At 49.7% G+C, this 18808-nt stretch overlaps 1 protein-coding gene across 3 annotated transcripts in view; it reads right to left on the bottom strand.

Moving 5' to 3' along the window:
• Positions 1-18808, bottom strand: part of PIAS1 (protein inhibitor of activated STAT 1) — a 906486-nt gene that overhangs the window by 284290 nt on the left and 603388 nt on the right. For all 3 annotated transcript variants that reach the window (XM_078683057.1, XM_078683058.1, XM_078683060.1), the window contains exon 11: positions 3302-3482. In XM_078683057.1, coding sequence (XP_078539183.1) covers positions 3302-3482 — 181 coding nt within the window. The remainder of the gene's footprint in view (positions 1-3301; positions 3483-18808) is intronic.

The following is an 18808-nucleotide window of genomic DNA, read 5'->3' as shown; positions in this document are numbered from 1 at the left end:
AGACTACTTCCTGCTACATACCAACCGCTCAGGAGGTCGCGCTGGGGGAGGGGTGGCGGCGGTCATACGCAAGAATTTGAAGATCATTACTTCTACGGCTCTGACCCTGCCGGAAGTGGACACCCTGGTTCTTAGCCTTGGGACGGAGGCAGGGGCAGTCACCCTTGTGGTACTCTACCGCCCTCCCCACCCTATGCCGTCTTTCCCTTCAGCTTTCATTGACCAACTCACCAACATTGCCACCTCCTCCCCACGTACTGTCATCATTGGTGACTTTAATTATTGGTTTCAGCACGAGGACGCCGGCCCGCATGCTTCCGAATTGTTCGAGGGTCTCAAGCCTGAATTTTATTCAACTGGTCAGGTCTGCCACCCATAAGGGCGGCCACATCCTCGATCATATCTGGACCCATGGGGTCAAGTCCTCCCACCCATTAATAACACCTTGTGTGTGGTCGGATCACTTTATGATCGACACCACAATATCGGTGGCTGGCCAGATTAGGGTCCCCCTGCGGGAGGGTGGCAAGGCTCGCAAGTGGAAGGCTGTCGTCCCCCCTAAACTGTTAGCCCACCTGTCTCAAACTTGTCCCTTGCTACCTAATGACACTGGCACTGATAAGCTCTACGGGTTGGTAGCAGACTGGCTTACGACAGCCAGCGACATCTTCGCCCCCCTAACCAAATTCCCCCAATCCCGGCATGGCAATTCCAACAAATGGTTCACCCCTCATCTCAAATCCCTCCACCTAGAACTCCGTCAACTTGAGCGCAAGTGGAGAAGAGACTACCACCCCCTAAGTAGAGTTGCCTATGTGGCCGCCCGCAATAGGTACAAACTTGCCATTCTCACAGCAAAAAAAACGTATGCATCAGAAAAAATTTTATCGCCCCCATGTCAATCTAAAGAAATCTTCAAAGTTCTCAATGAATTTACCTCCGACCCCAGGACACTCCCCGCTCAGGCTGCCACACAGGAAGCATGTAATGCTCTTAGCACCTATTTTGTTGAAAAAATTGTATTGATCAAGGACACCATCTTAGTTACTTCTCCTGGCGCTGGCTCTGCTCCCCCCCCTCACAACCTTTTTTCATTCACACAATTCCCTCTCTTAGACCCCACCTCTTTGGCTACTCTTGCCACCCGCATTAAATCTGGATCCCCAGACGATTGCTGTCCCCCGTCCATACTTCGGGCTATCTGCCACTCTTTACCCAACTGCATTCTCCCCCTGTTAAACTCTTCTCTTTCTTCTGGTACGGTGCCTGGCTCCTTCAAGGAGGCCGTTCTGGTGCCTCTCTTGAAGAAGCCAGGGGCGGACCCCGCCATTACAGCAAATTACCGTCCTATCTCCCTTTTACCTTTCTTTTCTAAAATCCTGGAGGCCCACGTCACTACCTGTCTCTCACAGTTTATCGAGAGTTCCAACTTTCTCGAGGCCAACCAGGCTGGCTTCAGACCCGGCCACTCTACGGAGACTGTGATCCTGGCGGTGCTGGATGCCTTGAGAGACGGGGTTGACAAGGGTACCCCCCAGGCCCTGGTTTTATTAGATCTGTCTGCCGCCTTCGACACGGTGGACCATAACATTCTTCTCCACCGTGTCGAGCAGGCTGGCATCCAGGGCCTGGCGTTGGCCTGGGTCAAATCTTTTTTGACCGACAGGTCTCAGACCCTCAGCCTGGGCACTTTCAGGGCTCCCAGGGAGCATTCGCCCTGTGGGGTCCCCCAGGGTTCTTCTCTATCCCCTCTTCTTTTCAATCTTTATCTCCGCCCCCTTCTTTTCTCCTTGAGGCAGTGGGACGTCACCGTATTTAATTACGCGGACGACCTGCAACTCATCTTTTCTCTTAACTCCCCTTCCGCTATTCCCAACTTTCAGGCAGCCATGTCCCATATTCTCCAGTGGATGGGCCACAACCAGCTGAAATTGAACCCCGGGAAGACGGAGCTCCTCCTTCCCGGCAGGAGCGCCACCTCCTGGGGGCCACAATTCTGGCCGGCGGAACTTGGTCCTTCTCCCACCCCCGTGGCCTCGGTGAAGAGCCTAGGGGTCACAATTGACTCCGGTTTATCCCTTGGGCCACAGGTGGGGACAGTGGTCTCGTCCTGTATCTACCAGCTGCGCAGGATCAGGAAAGTGGCATCCCTCTTTACACCCGATGCCCTCCTGCAGGTCATCATGGCTCTCGTCCTCTCCCGCTTAGATTTCTCTAACGCGATCTACCACGGTCTGCCTAAACCATCGGTGGCTACACTGCAAGTGGTGCAAAATCAAGCGGCGAGATTGGCCCTAGGGATCCCGAAGTGGCAATCCGCCAGGCCCCTCCTTGTCCAACTTCATTGGCTCCCTGTCACCGCAAGGTCAGCCTTCAAGATCGGCTGCCTTATTTTCAAATCGCTAACCGGGCCTTGTCCCGCCTTTGTGAAATCTCTGATTAGACCTTCTGCCCGTCCCGGAATCTGAGATCCTCCCATCTTCGCCTTCTGACTGTCCCTTCTTACAAGCTCTGCAGATCTGGAGTCCGGAGATTTGCATACCTGGCCCCCAAGCTCTGGAACTCTCTTCCTTCTTCTCTTAAAGTCTCTAACTCCCTGATTCTTTTTCGCAAGTCTTTGAAAACCTGGCTCTTTCCTCAATCTGGTTAGCCCCTTTGCACTCTCCATGTCCAGCCAGCGCCAGGAAACCCATGGTGTCAGTGCGCTCTATAAGCACCCCTTACAATACAATTACAATACAGGAACCCTGGGTTGCACCTGGTAGAAGCTGCATACTCAATGGTGGACTTTACCACAGGAACCCTGGGTTGCACCTTAACAAAAATTGGATTGGTGTATTCTCTACATCCCTTTCTTGACAAAGTAATTCCCATAAAACCCAAGTACATGAAATCTAAAAAAGTTTTGGAGCAGTTTACTTCAAACCAGCGATGTCCTCAATGCTTTACAAACAAGACGGACAGATATTGTTGAATGAAGTGCTGACATGATTGACGACCCAGAGCTAGTGCTGAAACTACCAAACCTGATGGCAGAAAAAAAACCAATCTGACATGTAGTCTTTGCCTTGGTGCATTGTGGGCCCAGGTAGGTAGTCACGAGACAGAGGTCAAAGACTTCTTCAAATAGAAACACCTTGCAAATATCCACGACCAACACTAAATGGCAAGAGTATGCATTGTGCGCATTTCCAGCAGCACGTGCTATGTACACGGCTATTTTAATTGCATCACCACCTATCCCCCCTTTTTGTGTACCTTGCTGGTTGTGACTTAAGCAATTCATTTCTAGCATACTCACCCTTTGTTTAGTGGAGATGAAGGAGATACAGAGGGACAGCTGCGCTTAGAAGGGGGCTCCTCTTCCTCTTCCTCAGATGAACTGTCGACTGTAAGATCAATTACTTCAACCTTTCGACTTCGGTTCTCCGACTGCTGGTGAGATGAGATCTGATGATCAAGGGACATACTCAGGCAGCCAGCTAAGGGGTAAACAAAAAAAGGGGTAAACAAAAAAATAATAAAAAAAATCAGGTTTGGCTGTTTTAACAGAAGGCAGCAGATATCCAAGCTAGACTTTCGGCTGTATCGGCCAAAATTAAATCTATTTGTACACACCTTTGGAGCTGTAGAGCAATGAATGGTGTAAGACAATCCTAACATTTTATAGGCTCAAAGAATATAACCATGTATATCAACACAGTACAGTCAGCAGTTAAGTCCTGCACATCAGGACAGCACCTCATTATTAGCTTAACTCACTTAACCCATGATGGTGTAAAAGCTGGCTCAACATTTTATTTTTACAAACACTTCGGAAAGCTGTCTTTAGGTTACTTACAGACCACTCCTTAATGACTGATGGATTTGTGTACAGGATACAGATTCCTTGCATGGAAAGACTACAGCGATGCAGAGGTGTCATCACAAATGAAGAACCACCTTAATCACATGATGATGTATGATACAAATGATGAAGCAATAGGGGCTAGCAAATTAAAACAGAATTGACCTGCAGCAGCTTCTGCATCCAAATACTAAAAATCGTGCATGTTCAACGGTTCCTTAAGTAGATGCATTTTAACTCTTGCCATATAGAGAGTGAGGATAGTCTGTAAAGCTAGCTTTGCTGTTGAACATGCTGTATTTGTGTGCATTTATGTCACCATCTAATACCTTCTGGGGAGGCGGAATGGTGCATGTGAATCTGCAGCACTATACACTACGAATAGATGCTTACATACTCCATTCGTAGCATGCGTTGGCTGCAGATACACATGCTATGCATAGACTATAAAGCAGTACCCCTATTGCAGTTGCTTTAGGTATGAGATGGTGTGTTTGTTTGAAATAATGTTCAAAGGACCATTTGTCCAACTAGAGTCGGTGGTCTGGCTTGTACATCAACACAATGGTGTTTTCTAATAGTGTGTGGATTTATCCACGTTGCTGCTTTGAAAATGACAATGAGTGCTACATGTCCCGGAAAAGCCATACTTGCTCCTGTTTTTCTTGTTCGATGAGCCCTTGGCATGGTTGTCAATGTTCTTTTAGCTTTGGCATAGCAAATTTGTATACATTTGACTATCCATTGTGCTATTCCCGATTATGAGATGGCATTACTGTTACTGAGAATTGGGAAAGATACAAACAGCAGTGTTTTTATGAAGGTTTGGTGCGTTCCAAGATTTTACAGAAGTGCACATTTAACATCAAGTGTATGTAATGCATGTTCTGCTACGCTTTCTAGTTTTGAGAAGAAACTGGTAACTATAAAATTTGATTTAAGTGGCTAGGTAATATAACTTTAGGTAAGAACTTTGGGTTTGTGCGTAAAAGCACTTTATCTGGGAACACTTGAAAAGATGGTTCAACTGTGAGCATGTATTTCGCTAACCTTTGTAGGAAGATTTTTGCTACTACAAACGCCACCTTCCACGTTGAGAACTGTATTCAACAGTTATGTAGTGGTTCAAACGTTGGCCCCATTAAGTCTTGTTCACACAATGTTTAGGTTCCATGTAGGTACAGGTGGTGTAAGAGGTGGAATGACTTTTCTATCCTACCATGAAGACTTCGATGACAGGAATGCGGAAAAGGGATTGATGCTTCCTCTATTGTAGATACGCTGCAATAGCTGCTAAAAGTAGGTGTTTGGAGGTATATACTAACTGTGCTTTTTTAAAATGCAACTAGTAATAAACTAGTTGTTCTCTTGGAGAGGATACATTAAGGTTTTGTGATGCACAATAGTGAAAAAAACATTTCCATTTAGCAGCATAGCATGCTCTTGTGGTTAGTCTTCTGGCTTCTGAAAATCGATATGCATTTTGGAGATAGATTTAAGTATTCAAATTAGACTACGTCAGGAGCCAGTGGTGTGTAACATTTTAGGACCCTATTGTAATTTTCCTGATTCATGCCCTTATATAGGTATAAATCACCATATCCTTATGTAGGCATAAGAATCATAACCATATTTAGACATAGCTCATGCAGTCCAAATATGGCAGGGCTACCTCCACTAGTTCAGAAAATCTAAAACTATTTCTTGGAAAACTCTGCTTCAGCAGCTAGGGACTTCCCCTTGCTCGAATACTGACTTGTCCAAGAACTCCTGGAGTTTTCAAAGAACTGAGTCTTTAATGACGTTATTATGTCCACCTTTACATCAATCTCAGCACCTTCAAGGTATAAATGCCCACACTTGCCATAGCAAACACACGGTGGTTTGGAGCAGTTCGACTATCTACTTGCCCGACACGCCCTGCTACTGCAAGTGCAGAAGGAAGTCGACCCTCTAGCTGATGCACTGAGAGAGACGCTGTCTTTTCTCCTGTCGACCAAATCTTGCTACTATCCAAGGGGTTCAAACTGAAAGACTCATCACCGTTGAAGATTCTGCAGTTAAGAAAACAAGCATTTGCAATGCAATAGGTCTCGCATTATTAAAGTTAGAGCTATTGGCATTGTAAATGGCAATGCCTTTTATTTATGTTTTTGCTTTTAAAACATAAATAAAAGGCATTGTCATTTACAATGCTAATAGCTTAAACGCTCGCAAAAGTGAGACCTATTGCATTGCAAATGCTTGTTTAAAGGACGCCCCAGACACTTGTTCCCCAACCTACCAACCTTCAGCGATAGAAGCGCGTGGTGCTCCAAGCCGGTGCCCACCCGGCATTTGCCCCAAATTGCGGCGTATTTCCACTTGTAGCGAGTGTCACCTCGCTTTATAATTAAATTCTGGAGGGAGCCTACCCCTCGTGTGTCCCCCCGCATCACTGCCGCAGCCCGGGACAAACCGAACATCGCCGCCGGCCTGCGACCAGGAAGTCAGGCAGGCCGGGCGGGACAACCGGAAACCAGAAGTAGGAGGGTGGGAGCCTACCCCGCCTCCCACGGAAGAGCCGCAGCTGTTTTGAGCACCGGAGCAGGCAGGTGCCTACCCTGCGCCCCGGTGCACTTGCCCTGAGAAGGAGGGAGGAAGGAAGAGTCCTGCTGCCGGCGCCTTCCATGAGTGAGGGAGAGCCCGTGGTAACCGGCATAGACGAGCCCTGCAGCTGCCGATGAGAGGAGAGCCGCCGCACCAAGGAAGCCGGTGAGTGAGGAAGGCGCCATTTGCACTAAGTGCTGCGGCGGGGGGCTCTGTATGTGTGTGAGCGTGCGTGTGTGTATGTGTCTTGGAGTCTGTGTGTATGCGTGTGTGTGTGTTTAAAAGAGGCCGATGACTGTGGGGGGGGGGGGGGGGGAGGGGGTGTGTGTGAGCGAGCGTCTGTCTGTGAGTGTATATGCGCGCGCATGTGTGCCTGTGCCAACTTCAAGAAATCGGAGCCGGGGATGTGCACGGCGCGGGTCTGGAAAGGGAAAGTTCGTAACACCCTCTTGTCCCTAATTCCCCCTGACGGCTGACTAAAGTTGTCGAACTGGAGCATCCTATCGGATGCACTCCAGCTCGACCTAAAAAGGACTATGCAATAAAGCAATGGAACTTGCGCCTCTTGAAACCCAAATTACAGTTCGTCAAGAAACTCCCATCTACAATGAAGTAGCATCTGACTATACAAACATGTCAAGGGAACAAGCAGCTCCAGCGATTTAAAAAAATCCGGATGCAATACCAACAATTGACTATGCCTCTGGCTATTTCATCAACTTTGATACCTTTTCTGAGGATCCCAGTGAGCCTGAAACAGCACAAACAAACAAAACTTTCAAGGAACAATTAATGGAACTTGGTCAAAAGCTTGCAAAAACATATCTGGTTTCACCATGGGTTGAATTTTGGCTTGGGTTTGGTGTATTTTATCTCCTTCTATGGCTCATTCTTGTTTTAAGTTTGGGAAAGCTGATAGATGGAAAGCATTAAAATGGACACAGCAAGTAAGAACATCAACTTGCTCCTGCAACCACACAAATCATCTCATTGTGAACAATGAGACCTGTCACCAGTGACCATCACAGCCGTTCCTCTCCCTGGTGGAATAGCATGGGATAGAACTGATTATGACATTTATGGCCCTGTCAAGCAGTTGAAGATTCCACACAAATTTAAGGTTTCCTTGAGTGATTTTGTCTCACCTAGTACATTTTCTGATGATTGGGACTTTGAAACTGTTAATAACATGATGGCAGACTTAGAAATTTCAGCAAAATTTGCAAAACATGAATACTTAGAAGGTTCATCAAGCCCTAGAATTGTTTTAACTAATAATCAATGGGAACATTGTCAAACACCACCAAAAGGTAGCTCTAAAACATGTTATGGCAAATTTCCATACTTCTCAGATTTTAATGTCACAAATCCAGAAGCTTTTTACTTTAAAGATGTTAATAAGACAGGCATGAAAAGTATGTTAACAAATACTAAAGAAATGTATTCTGCGGCCTTTTATGCTCAATTGTCCACATTAGGCTTTGACCTTTGGAAAGACAACATTGAGACGAAAACTGTTTGGGGCACAAAAGACTGGCAGGTACAAGGTTTAGAAGCATTATTCAGAGCCTGCATCATCCCAGAACAAATACTGTTCTTAAATGAAACTGTTCAACAGACATCTCGTCTTGACCTGGCTAAGATAAAAGCTTTAAACAAACCGTCCATACCTAAACCCACACCTGATAGTAATTTAACTTCAAATGAGGAGGTAGACTTAAATTATATTTTTCTACAAAACAGAACAAATCCTGAATGGAAAAAATGGTTAATCTGGCCCACAGACACGAATATCTGTCAAGATAGTTTGCTGAACAAGACACAAGGGTTTACAGTAACTCGGCCAGATCCAAGATATATCCAGAGACAACATCCAGGGATGATAACAACTTACAGTGTAGGAAAACTGTGCCTTGAATGGCTACAAAAATCCATACTTCCGGAGATAAAACACTTAACTTTACTTAAAGATGGCGTTGATTTACGAGAATTCTTACTTGGTCCTCGCAAACCACATCATAAACTTTTCATATACGCCGGTATATACGCTGTCTACAATGAAGCATGGAAAGTCACGCAAATGGAAACAAGCTGAACGAATACGAGAAATTAATATTATTAATTTAGAGAAAGCACTCTCTGTAGTTGACAATTGGTTAACAAGTCTGAATTTATTCTTTGGACAGCATTGTATCCTCTGCCATAGACATAATGGAACAGGACTTGCTAATGTTACAACATGGGCAGTCTCAATTACGTTCTATAATGCTGTTAGGCTGGACATTACAAAACCTTTGTTCTGGTTATGTGCCTTGGCGTCTAATCAACACTACGTCATTGTTTACTGTATTTAACCTTACAGATGAACAAATCTCTTTGGCACAGAGGGGAGCAGACTATACAGTGCTGAGCATAGACAAACTGGAGAGTTTACCATTAACTGTTTCTGAGAAACCATCAGTTGAATGGATAATACATGGCACCATCACAATACCAGTGACGATTTTCCAGTTTCAATATTGCTTAAAACATATACCAGCAGGCCTGTATGAAAGGTTGGGTAAAGAATACATAAATTCGACCTGGGATTTACCATAAGAACACAAATGTTGGAGTGGGGGAAAAGAGGTATTTCTTAGTGGAAAAAACTGTAAAACCACATTAAGTGGTACACATCTGTGTCAAAGCATTAATTTACATGGAGCCTGTGAGGGTTCTTCAAACAACTTATCATGCCACCTGCTGTAACAGCACTAATGTGATTTATGTGATTAGATGCCTGTGTGAACTACTCTATATCGGCCAAACACAACAGAAAATAAAGTCACGAATACCCCAGCATGTCAGCCGGATTCGTTGCGAGGTAGCAGGAGCACCTCTGGTAGAACACTTTAAGAGGTGTGGGCATGCACTCGATAGCATGAAATGGACTGTATTAGAAAGGGTATCACTCGGCCCGAGGGGCGGTGACATTGCCATGATTCTTAACGTCCGAGAGTCCAAATGGATGGCCTTCTTTGATTCAATTGAAAATGGGCTTAATGAGGTTGATGGGAGCCATGCACAACTGGCCACTTTGATGTGATAGAATATAACCTTGACATGACCGCCCACATAGAAGAACCATCAAATGTGCCCTGTTGTTGGCTATATACTTGCAGATTTTGCCACAGCATAGCAACTTATTATATGCCCTGACCCGCATATTGTGGGATAGACCATTGCTACTTACATGGGTATGTGCTGCTCCTAAATTGATATATAACACTAGCACTGTATATATCTTCATTCTGACGGACAATTGACAGTGGCGTTTTTACCCCTGTGTTGGCGAGGTACACGCCCATGTCCTATATGCACTGTCAATCGATGTCGGGCATTTAATGTATAGTCCCGTTACTTTATAATGGTTTGTAGGATTGAATAGGCATCCTCAAGTACCGTTATTCTTAAAGTGATGTACAACATGGGCATTACAAATGCGATATCGTGTAACAATCATGGCTTACTCTGATGCGCCTTTACCCCCGTGTTGGCAAGGTACGCGCTCAGACCTTCCAATTGTTTCTTTTCAGTGAAATACTTGCACACTACTGAACAGTCACGTGGCCTTTAAAGGCTCCCCATGATCCAAGGGATAACAGACCCATTAATACAATGAGCCCCTTTCCCCTTATTCATCTTAAATAATGGGAGTATGTGGTCGGTTTTTAATTCATACATTTTGTAGTCGCAAAGAATAGTGAGGCTTAGTCTTTTTTCACTAGCAACTTTCACGCATCACGCGTGACAGCGTACACGCTTTCCTGACAGCAGCCGGCTTATACCGGGTTCCTCCGCCATTCGCGAGGAAGCGCTTTCAGGAGGAGAACACTCATACGGACTGGCCGCTGCGCGGCCGTTTTGAAAGGTAAAGAACCAGTTTTACTTCGATCCTCTGTATTCAGATTGTGACTGGTCTGTGTACATTTCAGTATGGATTTGCTTTGCCGTGTGGTGGCGGCAGTTCTGACTAAATTGATTTATTTGTTTTCGAATAGGTGCCGACTTTGGTTAGCGGCTCGTATTCTTCATCTATGATAGACATTTCTGCAATTTAAGTAAGTAACCTACGGCTGTGTAGCAACTAATTATTGTCCTACAGCCTTTTTTGCCTCGTTATTGACTATGCCTATGGGGTCAATCTTGTCTTCCCATCTCTTTAGTGAATCGTATATATTTCAATGATGACAATTGATCACCCATTCACATTCTTGACGGCTGTACGCTGTATTTAACAGTGAGTAATGACACTAGATTGATGATGTGTCGTTTGTTGAACATATACTCAGTAGTTAGATTTCGAGAGACTATTTGTGTCTTGTGTTCTAGATTTTCCCAGTAATACCACGGATGTGGAGCCTCCCGGCCCATGATCCCTGACGCCTCTTCCATGGTAACTATTATTTTTTGGCCATTTTTATCAGTGATTACAGCACTTCGGTGAGCGGCCCATTCATTTCTGTTTATTTAATTTTAGATTTCAGTGCCCCTCACCATTCACCCCCCGTCCTGATGAAGACCCCGTTATAAGGCTGAAACTGTTGCCTACCATCTATTGCTGGGGTCGAAACATCGACTGTGTTCTCATTTAACCAACGGCCTATGCTATTAACGACTTGAATAGATGCAATAGCACACTGAGCACGTTGTTACTGAAATGTTATGAACATGTACCTTGTGATATATCTGGCTCACGGTGTAAAGTCAGTGTGATTTATATATAAAGTTTTTTTAATTTCAAATGTATTTTTATTAAGTTTAAGAGCAAAGAAGACAGGCAGTGCAATGCAATAGACATACAATAGGCATATATGGTGAGCGAGACAGACATGCATGTCTTCTCTACGAATCAATAGAAATGTAGGTAAATCATGCCCAAGTTAAGAAGCGTTGCCTGAAGATCGGTAAAGGTGCCCTGTTAGAGCGGTGAATGAGCAAAACGATACGAAAAACCCAGCCCCTCCCCCAACACCCAACGCCAACCCCCTCCCTCCTCCCCGACCAGTATGCCAGTTGTCCAGATTTTCTATCATAGCATTTACAGGGTGAGTTGCCTCAAGGTGTGCAGGGACGTGTTTGGTCTCGTGTACGTTCCGTAAGCCGCAGAATGCGGAGATATTTCGGACATGTGATTTCGTGAAATTCTCTGGACAGGAGTGACAGGATCGGCCGCCAGGTTGTCTGGAATGAATCAGCAGTGTGTGTGAGCGTGGCCTGGATACGTTCCATGCCCAATGTGAACCACAGTTTATGTAGCCAGCCAGTGTGAGTAGGTAAGGTGGGCGATCCCCAAAGTGACAGGACGTGTTGTGACGCTGCTTGCATGGCGATGCCCATCTGTTTGCCACGAGGTGATCTCAAGGGAAACGTGAGCGCATTGGGCAGCCCTAGGATTGTGTATGCTGGGAAGCGTGGTATTTCGGTGTCAAATGTTGAATCTATATCATCTAAAACTGCCTTCCAGTATCCCTGCAGAGCGCGGCAGTCCCACAGGAGATGGGCCAGGGTGCCCTTTTCGGCCAAGCCCCTCCAACACAGCGCGCTTCGGAGAGGGTTACCCTGGTTGAGTCTTGCCGGGTGAGATGCCAGTAGATGGCCAGTTTCACCGCCATTTCCCTGGCGTTAGCATTGCGAGTAGTGTGAGCAGCCCTGTAGTGTATGAAACCCCATTCTTTGGGCGAGAGGGTCCTTCCGAGTTCCGATTCCCAGCGTTTCTGTCCTGCCGTCTTAGCCGGGTCGGCCTCCGGGGATAACATCTTGTAGAGGTCCGAGATAAGGTGTTTATCCGATTCCTTCGACACCAGCCAGCGTTCGAATGGTGTCATCTGCCGACCGACCAGGGGGGCGCATTCCGGTTGCAAGAGCCAGTGGCGGATTTGGAAGTATTGGAACATGTGGGGTTTGGTCACTCCGTAGTCTCGCGCGATATTGGCGAGTGGGAGAAACCCCTCCATATCAAAGAGATGGCCGGCCGAGCGGCAGGTCGTATCACGCCATTGTGGGAAGGCGCGAGGATCTGTGCCCGGTGGGAATGCAGGGTTGTCAAAGAGAGGGGTGAGTGGGGAGGGGAAGGTCGTCAGGCTCCTCCTGACTGCCACCATGTCCCAGGTTTTCATGATGGTGCGTGTAATAGGGGAGCGGAGGAGGTATCGTGGTCTATGCTGGCAGGCGAGGAATGGGATCTTCCACAGGGAGGTCTGAGCCATTGCCCTGTCTTGAAATAGCCATCTCTTTTCGGACTCGGGTCTGTACCATTCCACCAAATAGCGGAGTTGTGAGGCCTGAAAGTAATGCAGGAGGTTGGGGATCCCGCGGCCTCCCTCATCGACACTCCTATGCGCCACCCGTTTGTGTAGCCGTGCACGTTTCTTTTCCCAGATGAATTGGTGGATATCATGTTGTAGGTCTGCAAGCGCGCCCGGTGGTGGCAGTACCGGGAGGGTCTGGAAGACATACAAGATCTTAGGCAAGACGGACATCTTCACTGCCGCCACGCGGCCTAGCAAGGAGAGGGGTTGTTTCGACCAACGCGCGAGGTCGGCTCGGATTCGGGAGGCCAATGTTTTATAGTTAAGGGTAACCGTTGAGTCCGTGGAGGAGGTTAGAGTGATCCCCAGATATGGGAGCTGGGTGGAGGTTTGTAGATCACAGCCAAAGTCAGGCGACGGGGCATTGGGAAGGGCATGACTGCCCAAGGGCAATATCAAGGATTTCCCCCGGTTGATTTTGAAGCCTGACACCGCTCCAAAGCTCTCCAGTTCTTCCAGGAAAGCAGGTATTGAGCTGGACGGTTGGTCTAACGCAGCAATAATGTCATCGGCATAAAGCCCCACCACGTGGGGTTCATGGCCGAAGGAGACTCCTGTGATGCGAGGGTTGTCTCGAATTTTCTGCGCCAGAGGTTCCACGTAGAGGGCGAAGAGAAGGGGGCACCCCTGACGTGTGCCCCGCTGTATCTCGAAGGGGTCCGATTTAAGGCTGCCTAACCTGACCCGAGCCATGGGGTGGTGGTAGCAACTCGCGATCCAGGCCTGGAACCGGTCGCCCAGGTGGTATCGCTGCAAGACAGCTTGCAAGTAGGTCCAGTCGACGCGGTTGAATGCCTTCTCCGCGTCGATGGCCAGTAGTAGTGCCGAATCCGAGCCCTGAAAGCGAGTTTTGTCCACGAGGTGCATTAACCGCTTAGTGTTATCGCTGCATTGGCGGTTCGGGACAAAACCCGATTGGTCTGGTTCGAGGATGCCCGGGAGGCAAGGGCCCAGACGGGCTGCAAGTACCCCCGTAAACAATTTCAGGTCTAAGTTAAGTAAGGAGATGGGGCGGAACGCAGAGCAATGTGTCGGGGGCTTGCCCGGTTTAGGCAGGACCACTATGTCAGCCGCCAGCATGTCCGGCGGAATGGAGCTTGGGCCCTCGAAGGAGTTAAACAGCCTCGCGAGCACTGGAGCTAGTAGGTGGCCAAAGGTTTTATAAAAACCCGACGAGAAGCCATCAGGGCCTGGTGATTTAAGCGGGCGGAGGCGCGCGATGGCAGTAAGAACCTCGTCAGTACGAAAAGGAGTGTCTAGGGTCTCTGTTATCGCTGGGCATAGTGGCGTGATGTCGGCAGATTGCAAGTACGCGTCGATAGCCGTCGGTGACGCTTTGTCCGCGCTGTACAGAGAGGCATAAAAGGAACGGAAGGCGGAAGCTACCTGCGCGTCCTCGGCAATAGTGTTACCGGAGTCGTCCAGGAGCGTAGTGATTTTTGAGCGTTGAACCTTGGCCTTTAAGGCGCTAGCCAGAAGTCGTCCGGTACGGTTGCCCCCCACATAGTACGTATGGTGGAGACGAAGAGCGGCAAAATCCGCCCTGTCAGTATCGAGGCTAGCCAGTTGAGCTCTGGCAGCCTTCAACTGGTGCCAGATTCTCGAAGCACATGTGCGGCTATGGAACCTTTCTAGTTCAGCCACTTTAGTGGTGAGGTCAGCCCTTTTCTCTTTACGAACCTTGGCGTCAGCGTCAGCGATGGCTATCAGTTCCCCTCTCACCACGGCTTTTAGGGCCCCCCAAAGGGACGACATCGAGACTGCAGGGGTATCATTAGTGGCCAGGTAATCCGAAATGCATTTATGAAGTTGTTTGACAACGGCTGGTCTCTGTAAAAGGGGTTCGTTGAGCCTCCACAAGCCTGGAATGCGCGGCGACCTAGGCACCGTGAGTGTCAATTCCACCGCGTCATGGTCAGAGAGGGCTGCTGGGACAATAGACACTGCGGTAATATGAGAAACAAGTTCCGAGGAGCCCAAGAAATGATCTAGACGCGCATAGGTGTGGTGTACATGGGAATAGAATGTGTAGCGCGCTGCGTTGGGGTGTACTGTTCTCCAGAGGTCTAAGAGGTCCCTTTCCTGTAGCCAGGCTCTGCCCGCCTCTGAAAGCGCGCCAGTGTCATCATAGCGGTGTCCAGATCTGTCTTTATTCGTGTCCATAACGAGATTGAGGTCCCCCACGATGAGCATGTGAGAGTGAGGTGACTGTAGTGCCTCGGAGAGTGCAGTTTTCAGGAAGGGTTCTTGACCCGCGTTGGGAGCATAGATGGAGCCTATCGTAAGTGTGCTTGTTCCTATCAGGAAGGTGTGGGCCAAGAGGCGTCCCTTGATCTCCCCTGTCTTGGCTCCCACCCGGCCCCGGAAGTGTCGGGACACAAGAATGGCCACCCCTGCTTTTTTGGACGGGAGAGAAGAGAAGTGTTGCTGGGGAAAGGCTCGGGAGCGCATCCTGTGCCAGTCTTTAGCTAGGAGGTGGGTTTCTTGCAACAAGCACGTGTCAGCTTCTGAATTTTCCAGGTAGGAGATGACTGCTCTCCGTTTTATCGGGTTGTTGAGGCCTTTTACATTGAGAGACAGTACTTTGAGTGTATCAGCCATCATGTGGGAGTGTGGAGGCAACGGAGCATGGCAGCGTAGGACGCTGTGGCGTACGGAAGATTATAGGTAACACATGAACCCTGTAGGAATCCCTTGGCATACTGGTCCCCACCCTCATTCCCCACCCCCCCCCCCTACCCACAACAAAATCCCCCCCTTCAACTCCCATCTCCAACCATCCCAAGTGGCCACCCTAACCCCAACAGAGTGGACTTTCCCAATACCAACAGAGCCCCCAACCTCCCTCATGTGGATCCCCCTCCCCCTCCCGGAACAACCCCCCCAACTAGAACAGTTCAAAGTCTCGGGCCTATTTGTGTAAGACACAGGTCCGTAGGAAGTCAATAGAAGGGGCACCATGGTTGCGGCCGAATCGGCGGCTCCCCGGCCTGTCACCCCAGGAAGACATACTTTGAAAGATAGAAAACCCCCCAAGATGACATTGTCTTACAGATCAGGTGCTGTGTTGTCTGCCACTTCCTGCACAGCCGCCTCACGTTCCTGAGCAACTGTCGCCGGATCTGGTTTCGGAATGGATCTCGGGGGTCGTCTCCGACGTACCGTCTGCCAGCCATCTCCTGGGCGTCGGGACGAGTCATCCTGCGATCTGTTTGGAGAAGCGTCTCTAGAGCCAGATCCCTCCGGCATATCAATGTCCAGCAGAGTGCAAGTATCGCGGAGCGATCTGAGCTGATGAAGGGAGCCTTTCCATTTAAAGATCAGGCGGAACGGGTGACCCCAGGAATAGGGTATTCCATTGTCTCTCAGGAAGTTCGTGGCGATCCGGAAGGATTTGCGTTTCTGTAGGGTGATGGTGGAGAGGTCTTGGAAAAGAGCCACAGGTTCGTCCCGAAAGCTGATAGGTTGTGCCCTCCTGGCTTCCCGAAGGATGCGTTCTTTCAGAGGAAAATCTGGGAGGAAGGCCAAGATGTCTGGCGGAGGTGCTGGCGCTCGGCGCGCCACGCCAACCCTGTGAGCTCTATTGATCCGAATCGCTAAATCGCGAGGTTCACCCAGGATTTCCCGGAACAAGTCCTGCAGGTATTCGACCAGATTGTCCTTCTCTGCTTTCAACGGGACTCCGCGGACCCGTATGTTGTTCCGCCTGGAACGGTTCTCCAAGTCTTCCGAGTGCGATTGTAAGTCCACCTGCTGGTCTTGAAGCCTAAGAATCTCCTGTTGCAGCCTTTCCACCTCCATACTGCAGGATTTGGTCCGCTTCCTCCAATGAAGCCACACGCTCGCCCAGGCCATCTATGTCACGGCGTAGCTCCCGCTGCTCCCCAGCCAATTCTTGCTTCAGGGTTTGAAAGTCCTCCCTCAGGGTATTGAAGAGGGAAGCCAAGAAGGCCTTGGTGATGGGGGCGGTTTCATCTTCTTGTGCCTGGGGGCTCGCCGGGGGCTTCGGGGACGCCGTTGTCTGGGTCTTCTCCCCTTTCGGTGCATTTTTGTGCAGGAGGTCCACGATATTCCGATTCCCTTTGCGATTAGAGTGCGCCATGGCGCCCGGGCAGAGGCTAGTGGATCCGGGTGTGGGGAGCCGCAGAGGCTCGTCAGGTGTCCTCTCAGTGGTAAGGAGGTAACTGGTCGCCGAGGACTAGTGGGCGCTCCGGGATCGTCGCGGGGGCGGTGCTGGAGGTGAGATGCGGCGCTCGGGCGATAGGACAGCCAGAAGACCCTAGGCAGAGGGCCAAATGCAGATGAAACGGCCGTGGGGGGAGCCGTGCAGGGTGCCCCGGGCAAGCGTTTTCGTGAGTGAGTACCGATGTCCCAGGGCAGCAGGACCGGGCACATGCAGTGCGGCGAGAAGAGGAGCGCAGAGCTGCTGATGTTGGGGTGCTTACGCCTGTCCGGGGCTGGAGGATCCTGCCAGAGGGAGCCCCCAATGTGCAGCAGCAGACATGGGTGCCAAAAACATCAGTCCGCTTCAAGTGGTCATGAACAGGCCCCAAGCCAGGGGGCGGTGCTGCAGGCCGGAGACCTGCGTCGAGGTCCTGGGCGTAGGTAAGCCCCTGAGTGTCCCCAGAGGCGGTCGCGCCTGCACCGCTCACCCCGGCCGGGAGAATCCGCTTCTGGGCGCATGCAGGTGTGTCCCCCTGGAGATGATCCGTGAGGCCTCGCCGTCGGAACGGGAGCTCCTGAAGGCTGGGTGCTGGTTGTAGGCACTCGTGGATGCGGAACGGAGGCAAATCGGGGGTCGTTGGCGCTGGGGGAGGCTCCAGAGGACGCCGGTGTGGGCACAGGCCGGGACCGTCCCCCGCCTGCATCGGGAACGCCCAGGGTTTCTAGTCCGGTGCTGCTCTGTGCGGTCAGCCCTGCCCCGGGGGACTCAGGTGCAGCGTCCCGTCGGCGGGGGGGGGGGGGGGGCGACAGGCCTCTGTGGGTCGCGCACCAGTCGTGGGGTGGGCGTCTCCTGCTGTGATGCTGCCTGTGGGGGACCTGGATGGATTGCGGGCTATGGGCGCCTTGCGTGTTATGCGCTACAGCTCCAGTGGACGGGGTCCCGCCCGCCTCTCGGGTAGGCCCACGCCGGGGACTAAATTAGCAGGAGGCCCTTTGGCGGTGCGTGCGGCGTCCGGGGGCGCAACCGTCTGGTGTCCACTGTCCGGTCGCCGCCGAGAGCTGGGCGCACCTCACCTCGTCCTGTGATTTGTGCCGCTGGCATGCAGGCCGCCACTCCGCCGCTGAGCTCCAACGGGCAGCGTCAGTACCTCGCCGCCATTACACCGCGCCCGCCGGCGGCAGGTGAAGCGGATTGCAGGCGATCGCCGTCTTGTAGGGACGCGGCTGGAAGCACTCCGTGGAGGTGAGGTGCTCAGGGGGGAAATTCGAGCAGGCTTAAGGGGGATATCAGCTATTATTATCGTGCTATGGGGCACAGGGCCGGGGAGCCACACGGAGCACGTCTTCTCAGGCCGCCATCTTGGCCACGCCCCCTATAAAGTTTTTTGGACAAAATATTGAGCTTTCTATGCACCTAGACTGTGTCAAGTCACTTTTAATTACCCTCACTTTACACTACCTTCCTTTTTTCCTTTTCATCCTCTGGGGCACACTCCATTTTTATGGTGACCAAATGCTTCTGCGTTTTGAGTAATTGTTTGGAATTTGTTACCTTTATGTCACACTGTGATTAAAACAAGTGTGGTTAAGATCTTAGACTATTAGCTTTTTATTTTGTTTATATATATGCTTATTTGATTGACCTTTTTGCATACACTGGGACCCCCTTTTATATGTATCGGATTGTGTGCTACAACACAGCATATGAGTGTTCCATTCCTGGGTGGTTGGTATAGGACCTTCAGCCCAGCGCATAGTGACACGACATTAGGCAAGTAACAGTCCAATCGCTACTAATTTCCCAGCACTTTTTTCGACTCCGATATCATAGACCAGTAATGCAAGTGACAGATCAGGG

Source organism: Lissotriton helveticus, chromosome 3_1 (genome assembly GCF_964261635.1).
Source record: "Lissotriton helveticus chromosome 3_1, aLisHel1.1, whole genome shotgun sequence".
NCBI classification, from domain to species: domain Eukaryota; kingdom Metazoa; phylum Chordata; class Amphibia; order Caudata; family Salamandridae; genus Lissotriton; species Lissotriton helveticus.
The sequence above is the reverse complement of the archived record's forward strand: the minus strand, read 5'-3'. Positions and strand labels throughout refer to the sequence as shown.